At 39.3% G+C, this 9,284-nt stretch overlaps 1 protein-coding gene across 1 annotated transcript; it reads right to left on the bottom strand.

Moving 5' to 3' along the window:
* Positions 1–617: 617 nt before the first annotated feature.
* On the bottom strand, positions 618–7,739 carry LOC107275975 (upstream activation factor subunit spp27). The gene is made up of 6 exons (XM_015777793.3): positions 7,296–7,739; positions 4,979–5,093; positions 4,677–4,848; positions 3,116–3,187; positions 2,874–3,037; positions 618–927 (listed from the first exon to the last, which is right to left on the bottom strand). Exons 1-6 carry the CDS (start codon positions 7,652–7,654, stop codon positions 805–807), a joined length of 1,005 nt encoding a protein of 334 aa, XP_015633279.1. The 5' UTR covers positions 7,655–7,739; the 3' UTR covers positions 618–804.
* Positions 7,740–9,284: the final 1,545 nt, after the last annotated feature.

Genomic DNA, 9,284 nt, shown 5'->3' with positions numbered 1-9,284 from the left:
ACACAATCATCACTTGACCGGAAATAACCAGATTCTAATCGCCTTTGCATGGATGAAGCAACTATGCACAGCCAGAGAGTTAAAACGAAGCATTTGATGCTGCATCTCTCATGAAATGTGTGTAATAACGAGCAATATTAGGTGGTGTCTAGGAAGGAGGCTCACAAAAATTTTAGTCCCTCCCATAGGAACTTATACTTTTACGAGAGGGGCTAAACTTTAGTCCCTACTTTCCAAACACCCCCTTAATAGCAGCAGAAGCAGCTTAAATGAATGTGAGTGACCTACACACGTGTGGCTGTGGCCTTTCCCACAGAAATGGAGGAACCACCTATAGTGCAAAAACAGTGCAAACACATAAAGCGGCCACAAAAGTGAAAGACTCGATGCAACGTCCAAGCCCCAATTCACAACCCCTGCAATCTGCAGTCTTCAGAGGAATGCTCGTGCCATATCCTTTTGCCTTTCTGGCGCCATAAGCACTAGTCTCATTGTGGAGACAAGCAATCTTATCCTCACCCCACAGCATAATATGGCAGACCAATAGCTCAGCAAGAATGCACAGAAGATCTAAAGCGTAATTTTTATGTCCCTACAATCTTTTTGGGAGAGCGAAATGGTTAGTCAACAGATGCAAACTTCATTAGATTTTTAGGAACCTACTGTTGATTTCGGAAGGAGATCCCACCCACAAGTTAAAATTCCACATTTCTCACATAGTTCCCTAACAGTTTCATGTTACACATTCTGCAAAACAAAATTACCCATCCTTCTGGGTTTGGCAGATCTGGATGGTGCAAGTCACTACTTTGTCTTGGTGAAATGGGGAGCAAGCAGCTTCGAAACAGTAAAGCCATTGAATGATTCAACTTGCAATAGATCCTTCAGCTTCTCGTCACATATTATTTTCCTCCGGTCAGAAGGATCCTTCCACGAAAACAATAAAGGAAGAAAACAATTAAGTTTGATGTGTCAGATTTGCTATAGCTAAAAGGGATCAGCACAATATAGGAAAGTTTCAGTACTCGGTTAATTCCAATACTTGCAACCTCCCAAGTATTAACAGGTGCATGCAACAAACAAATGCAAGAGTTTTGTTACAACAATTGAGACAACCAAAAGTTCAGGTCTGGATTGGTGACACTGAAAAACCGATGTAATAATGATACGTCTCAAAACAAAACTATCGATTGGAAGTGTCATTCCAGAGGCTGGTGACAACTGTAGTAACTTAGAAACAAGTAGACAAGTATACCAGACCAGCATAAAATAGAGTTATCTGCGTTTACACTTTTCCAAGGCTGTAGGATCTCACTGCCGTTACCAGCGCTATATATCTCAGTTTGACAATATACTTGATCATCTACTGAGGTAGTTTGTATGTGTTGTCATGCGAACAAAATATAGTTAGGATCTACAGAGTGCTTGCATGTGGTCCAGTCCAGGGTAGTAAAGGCACTATACATTGTAGTACCAACTAATTGTTAGCCTTAACAGGGCAACATTATATATTACTTACTCCAAATAAATGCCCCATTAACCATGCACGGGGTCGTCCAATATAATACAAGCCCAGTAGACTAAACAAATAAGAAACATTCAAACATTTGAAATAAGCATAATTTTTCATACATCCACAGGATTGAATCGTCCAGTGAGTTTTTCTTCATTACATTTCAAGGCAACCCTTCCCATGTGCTGTTAAATCAATCAGTAGCGTAAGCCACTAAGTATATTGAAACCAATATTGTATTTTATATATATATATATATATATATATATATATATATATATATATATATATATATATATATTAAATTTGTTTGGTGCTCCATGGTGCCCGGGTACCATTGTTGAAATTGAGTATATACCCAATTCAAATGAGTATGAAACTTTTTCAATTACTTAGGTATTAACATTAACTACTTTACTAACTAGTTCAAAGCAAGTTTAACCTGAACTTGAACTTGTTTTTGTTAGATTTTGATTCTAGGTATATAGCATCCATACATATAATTAGTTAGGTATGTAATCATGGATTGTGAAATAAAGTTAAATTTGAGTTGTTTTGTTGATAGGTATAGGTATGAATCGAATTATTATAACTAGGTATATACTCACAATTTGAAAATTTTGAAAATTTTGAGTGATTTTGTGCATTAGATACCATGGTGCCCGGGCACCATGGTGCCCCATATGAGTGTCCTATATATATATATATATATATATATATACATATACATATATACGTATACATACATATACATACATATATATGTATGTATATGTATGTATGTACATATACATACATATATATGTATGTATATGTATATATATTCCCTCCGTCCAAAATGTAAGCATTTCGAGAGATTTCCGCAGGAATTAAGGAAGTAGGTAAAATTGAATGGTGGAAGATTGTGTGGTTGAGAAGAAAAAGTAGGTGGAGAAATTAAATGGGAGATGGTTGTGATTGGTTGAGACGAGGGGGTAGGTGGAGGAATAGCTAAATTATGGGACAAATTAGAACTTCAGAAATAACTACATTTTGCAACTGAGGGAGTCTGATGTTTCAAAAAAGCATGCGATCAAACTTTTCTAACTCTCCCTGCAAAAATATTAATAACAAAACCTTCTCTAACTCGAGTAGTAATATGTAAAAAAAAACTATTAGATTGGTAATACAAAAATGATAACAAATAGATCTCTCATGAAAAATGACTTCATAAGATAGCATGCTTTAACATTTACTAACATTTTCATATAAAATTTGACAGTAAAAATTGCATGTCGCACCATAAGGATGTCCAAAGTATCATAAAGCCTTGAACAGATTAACAAACAAGTACATCAATATCAAGGGGGAAAATATTTACCTGTAATTTATTCTCTTTTATATAGTCCCACATTCTTTTCACAACATCAGATCGCGAAAGCATACTCTCACCAGTGCCAATGAATTTCACTAAATCATCCGAAAGTTGAAGGGGCACAAGAAAACCAGATCCAGACCCAGAAGAACCACCTTTTTGCTTCTTCCCTGATAGGAAATTTCAATGACAACATTATGAGAACAGAAAATCATGGTTGTAGGAGAATTAATTAAAATTTTTCTAACCTTCATTTCTTTCTCTCTTTTGAGGCTTCTCTTTGGGTGTTGATCTCTCAGGTGAGGCAGAGGTCACAGGACCTGAAAAACCATAAGGTATCAGAATACGTACTCAGAGCTAGATCTGGCAGAGTAGTACACTAGAGTTAGTTCAATCAGCAAAGAAGCTAATTATGTGGCATGGAACCACCGACACCATTTACTCCTTTTAAGAATGTTAAATGGCAGAGGGCTACCTAGGCAATAAGCACAAGCTGGCCAGGAAATTAGCAAGCATTGAAGGTCCCATAACAAGACATCAATTAAGTACATAATTACAATTAGGTACATGAGTACATGACTTATCAACAAATACATTCTTGTATTGATGAAGGCCTATACTGATCTTGACCACACAAACCAAAGAGTGAAAATGGACAAGATATTCGGTCTTCTTTAAATATGTTGTTTGGGTAAGCTAGCAGCAAAAGAAATGGGTGCTGTACAGATTCTCCCTTGTGGTTTCATCACATAATGTTAACACAATTCAGGTAGTAAAAGATGTCCAGCTTAGTCTAGAAGAAACACTAAGATCGCAGTGAGCTTTACAGTAAATATGATTGTTTATTGCTGAGTATGTAAAACAGCATTTTGTGAGCACCTGCCCACTTGGAGGTTATATGGATTGGAACTTAGTGTATATGGTTCCTTATGCTGCTCTGAACTGGGATGCAATCATGCGAAGGCATGCCAGCAGCTGTAGTGCTGTTACAAATAACAGAAACAATAGGAACTGGACTCATAAGAAAGATGAAAAATATTTATGGTCCAGCTTCTTACTCGAACAATTTAAGGGCTAGTGTAATCTTTCAAACAAAACTAAGTAAAACAAAAAAAAAAGTCATAAGCAAGAAATAAAACGGACCTATTGGCACAAAACATAAGAACCCAAAGACACCTTCCTGGTCGACATCTAAGTCACTTAGGTGCCCATTGGACTCCTGCAAGAACTCTGACTGAGTGACTTATACAGCCACAACCTAGGTCAAGCCCAGGTTACTTCAACAAATAAAATCCTAATATCATTAAACTTTTTTAACATGAGCTTTTGTGTTTGGCGTATTCCTTTACTTAATGGTCATTTTTTTTCTTTCTGCGTTTTCTTGTTTACTTTCTCTCACCACTTCACTGCAAAAAAATTCTACTACCTCCATGCTCAGATTTCAAAAACCTTATTATGTACTGCAGTGCCCGCGCACAATTCTGTGTTGTAGTGTATTCATCAGTGATCAGAAATTTTATCCTAGTAGAAAAATAAAAGAATATTGCAACATCAGCAACCTAGTCAGGAGTAAATTAACATGAAACAGCAGGTTCTATGTACTTCCTGTTTGGGTTAGTACACATATCTCTATGTAATAGGCAAGGGCCAGATGATGGTAACTTGTTGAGGAAAGTATACTGAAAATTGCACTGTAATAAGTTGGACCACAGTGTGTGCCCATTTTCTTCCTGTGTTTGTGCGCGAGCGCGTGTGTATAGAGAGAGAGAGAGAGAGGGGGGGGGGCAGGGGAGAGAAAGAGAAAGAGACCATCAGAATTCAATGGCCATATGTGTTTCGTCAATGCTTTATTCATTTGGAACATATCGATGGAGTTGACATTGAAGATCTTCTTCAATCTCTCATCACACAGAATCTTCCTCTTATTGCTTGGGTCTTGCAAGTTATTTTCTCGGATATATGCCCAAAGCTTCTTGACTACCTGAAGGTACATAAGCACAAGATTAAAGAAATCAAGAAAAACGCCACCCTACATCCTTTTCACGATCAACTACTCTATCATTCATCTGATGAAGTATTAAGAAATGTCCATAATTAGCAAGTGGTGTTACCTCTGTCCTAGCTAACTCAGAGGCACCAACAAACTCTTGAAGCGTTGGGGAAATGCTACATAATTTGGTGAAGCCACCACCTTTTCTCTTGCCATCAGTATTGGCTCCATCTGATCTATTGTCATTGATAAAAATAAATAAACTCTTTGAGTATAGTGTGACCATTCAGAAAGGAAAACATATTACTTAAAACTCTTTAATAGCTAAGACATGCTCAAAGAACATTGCATAAATATATCTACAATGATGATAAGTCACTTTGCCACTCAATCTCATGAGTCAGGCAGGAGTACAGCTCCAAAGCACAACATAAGAATAACAGCATGCATTACTCCCTCCGTCCCGAAAAAAACGAATCTAGGACGGGATGTGACACATTCTAGTACAACGAATCTGGACAGAGGTATGTCCAGATTCGTAGTACTAGGATGTGTCACATCCAGTACTAGGTTGGTTTTTTATGGGACGGAGGGAGTAGTTGTTAGCAACAGTTCAATGAAAAAGGCATATGAAAGTCCCTCTATAATAAACCTAATAGTGTTAGAACTCAAAAAATCTATCAGGGATTAACAGTAACAAATACCAACTGATTACAGCTAGCATCTTCTCACACATATCAGCTCAGATTTTCCTTTATTGTCTCGGACTGTCCAAGATATTTCATTATAATCTGAAACCATAGCTTGTAACAGAAACAATGAAACCTAAATCTACCCTTCAATTCATCATAGCAAAACCATGTCCTGACAGAGAGGAACTAAAGGTGACTGCTCCATAACACTGAAAATATTTCAAGACATCTGAGCAGCAAAAAAATCAAAGTAAATAATTTCAACATCTTTCAAATATTATTAGAGCACTGAAATAGGAGCAGAAAATACCCAACCTACTAACTCGGAAGTTTAGCAGACGTAATTCAATAAACCCTGTTTAGTTCAATCCAGCCAGTAAGTTTCCTCTACCTACACAAATATTAGTCAGCCTATACACCACCACATTCTATCAAACGAGTGCCAAGTAACATGAAAGCACGTGGCAACACATAAATCACTAACAGTTTGCCACTTTTCCACAGGTTTACATGGTAGATCCTAACTGGAGCCACCAAGGACATGCAACCAAAAAACAGATAAAACATTTGAGTGCAAATAAAAGGCCTGAATTGTCAAGACTTCGGTGTAACATACTATTACTACCAAGTGCACAAAGAATGGGTTCAGTTCTATGGGGATGTCCCTGAGCTAGTAAGTGGGTGAAATGGTAAGGACTGAGGAGTAAAATCACCGCATCATCTCCATTGATTGTGAATATTTTGCAGCAATTATCAAGTATAGAATATTCACTAAATTTTAGCATAAGTAAAGATCATAGCCTCCACTCCATTAAATATCAGAACCTACCAGGTGAACCAAATTAATGTACACACAAGATGGAGCTTGGTATGAATTTTGTTAGGTCTACGGATTATTCCCTAGTCTTCATCAGTTTAGGCATATGCTATGGTGTGCAGTTCAGTGTGTGAATGTGATATGCTTGCGTGGTGTGGTCTGTGACTGTCTTCCTTGCAATCGAGAATAACTCGGAAAGTTGGAAGTGCAGAAATAACTGCAGCAGGATGTTGTAGTAACCATAAACAAAAGTTGCATCCAGTTGCGGCCCAGCAAAACTCACATACACATCAACCTACCACGAACCTAAGCATTAGACCATCCTAAGTTCCTAACTAGCATTATGCAACCTAAAACCCACCAAAAAACAACAGGCACAACCGCATAAATACTCCATAAACACAACAACTGAACGGAAGTAGGTCACCTAAAGCACAAAACTAACGCCCTTCTCGAAGAGTAACAGCCAGACCCAGCAAATCAATCAGAACATCCTGCGAAATCAGCACAATATCACCCAAAAAATGCCTAGCGAGTTACAGCAATGAACAGCTAGAGCGAATCGACTTCGCACAGATGTAACTAGCAATACCAAATGCAAGGAAATCTTTGCAATAGCTCACTAATTTGGACAAAATCACATCACCAAGCAGACCCATAAGGCATTTCCCCAACTAGAGAACTGCTTTGCTTTTGTAGTAACAAAAAAACTTAGGATGTAATGCAACCCCAGAACCCTCCGAGCAAAGATCAAATCATCACGCACGAAAGCCCCCAAATCTCCAGCACTGCTCGCATCGAACACCAGGCACGGAACGCACAGAGCAGCCACATTTTCCGACAAATCGACGAGGCAGGCGCGCCCAGAGGACCCTACAGAACGCATCGAATGCAGCGAGAGAGAGATGGAGAGCGAAAAAGCCCCTCACCGCCGCTTCTTCCGGCTGCCGCTACTGTCTTCCTCCTCCTCCTCCTCCTCCTCCTCTTCCTCTTCCTCCTCCTCTTCTTCCCCCTCCCCTTCAGCGCCCCCTGGCTCTCCACCCGCTGCCTCCGCCCCGGTCTCGGGCTCCTCCTCCTTGGGCACCTCCGCCTCCTCCTGCTCGGCCTTGCCGGCGACCTCGGAGAGGAGGAGGTCGACCTGCTCGCGGATGAAGAGCTTCTTGTCGGAGAGGTCGACGCCGAAGTCCTCCTCGAGGCGGCGGCGCAGGATGGCGGTGGTGGTGGTGTTGAGGTCGGACGACCGCAGCACCTCCCGCAGCCGCTCCACCAGCTCCGAGTCCGACACCATCGCCGCGCCGCCCGCCTGCTCGCTCGCTCGGTCTGGGTCTCGTCTCGCTCGGCTCTGTCACTGCGGCCGTGGCGCACGGGTGGGTGGAGGGGGCTCGCTCGCTGCCTCGCTCGCCTGGTTTTGGTTTTGCGTGGGCTGAAATTTGGGTTTTCTGGGGGCGCCTGGCCCAACCACGCCTTCACATGTTCTGCGAGGGTTTTTTGCCTTCTCCCCCACGCACCCCTCCCCCCTCTCGCTTGGATGGTTTGGAAGAAAGGGCTCGTATGGAAAAAAATATATCTTTGAAAAATTTCAAAGGATTTGATTATTGTATATGAAAGGTTTATATATGATTCTTTTGAATAAAAAATAGTATTTCTAAATTTATTTGAAATTCTACAGGATTTTCTAAAATCATAGGATTTTGGAGGGTTTCCAACATGAGGTCCAATAAGTTAGAAAAAATCATTTTTGACAATCTCTCGTTTAATTCTTATGTTTCTCTTCCACTCCATCCAAGGGCTCCTTTAGAATAAAAGTATCTTGTCATTTGGACTATAGGATTGTGCTAGCAAATTTTCACTAAAATCATTATTTTCCTTCATTATTTTCTTTCATTATTTTTATGATTTCAAACGTGAGCTCAAATCTCATGTTTTGCCTTTGGTTAAGGTACAAATTTTATCTCTATTTTTTGTTAGCATGCTTTTCAAGCCGCTAATGGTGTATTTCGTGCGAAAACTTTCTATATGAAAGTTGCTTTAAAATGAATGATAATTCATTTTTCAAGTTTGTAATAATTAAAACTCAACTAATCATACGCTAATGACTTTCTTGTTTTTCGTACCCCAACTTCATCCTTATTTTCAATAGAAACGAACACCATCTTACTTTGAGAAGTCCAAAGCACTTTCTATCTTCATCTCCTCTCAACTCTACTACAATAATATTCCCCTCTTGAATTTTTGCAAATTTTGTTCGGTTAATTCATGTGTTTACATATCCTAAAAAATTTATTGTCGAGACACCGGGTCACCGACAAATCGGGGATAGATAGAGAAGTATTATTTTCCCCACCTACCCCCAATATGAGATGAACTAGGAATTCTAAGGTGTAGTTGTACATTCAAGTGCCCCAAAGCTACTGGTGCTAGCTTGCAGAAGTGGTCCCCATGATATTTCTAAGAGAATAATCCCTACTCGATGGTGTGACCATCAAGCTCATTTCTCCATTGTCGAATAGTATTTTCCTATTGCGACGAATTTGAATACTATTTTTCAAGCTGGGCTTTGCGACGTGTTGCCCGGATATCTTCTGTTTGTCTAACACAAATGGGTGAACAGTATTTTTCATGTCATAAGGGGTCGAAAAGTATTTGTCTTAAGTAAAAAAAATCCTTGGTTAGTATTGGGAGAGTGTTTCAGTTGAATGGGGGATGGTGTTTGCCTCTGTTACAACAATTGTATATGTATGATGTTTTTAGGGCAGTCCCAATCCATAACACTAGACATGATTTCTATAAACTCCACATCATCAAGAAACTAGTACTATACACTACTCTTCCAATGCAAACACCACTATTCCATACTTCAATTTAATACTACTTATCTCATATGATGTTTTGGATGTTGTGTAGAAATCATGTCTCAT

Source organism: Oryza sativa, chromosome 3, assembly GCF_034140825.1.
Source record: "Oryza sativa Japonica Group chromosome 3, ASM3414082v1".
Classification (NCBI taxonomy): domain Eukaryota; kingdom Viridiplantae; phylum Streptophyta; class Magnoliopsida; order Poales; family Poaceae; genus Oryza; species Oryza sativa.
Note: the sequence above shows the minus strand (reverse complement) of the source record. Positions and strands in the feature narration are given on the sequence as shown.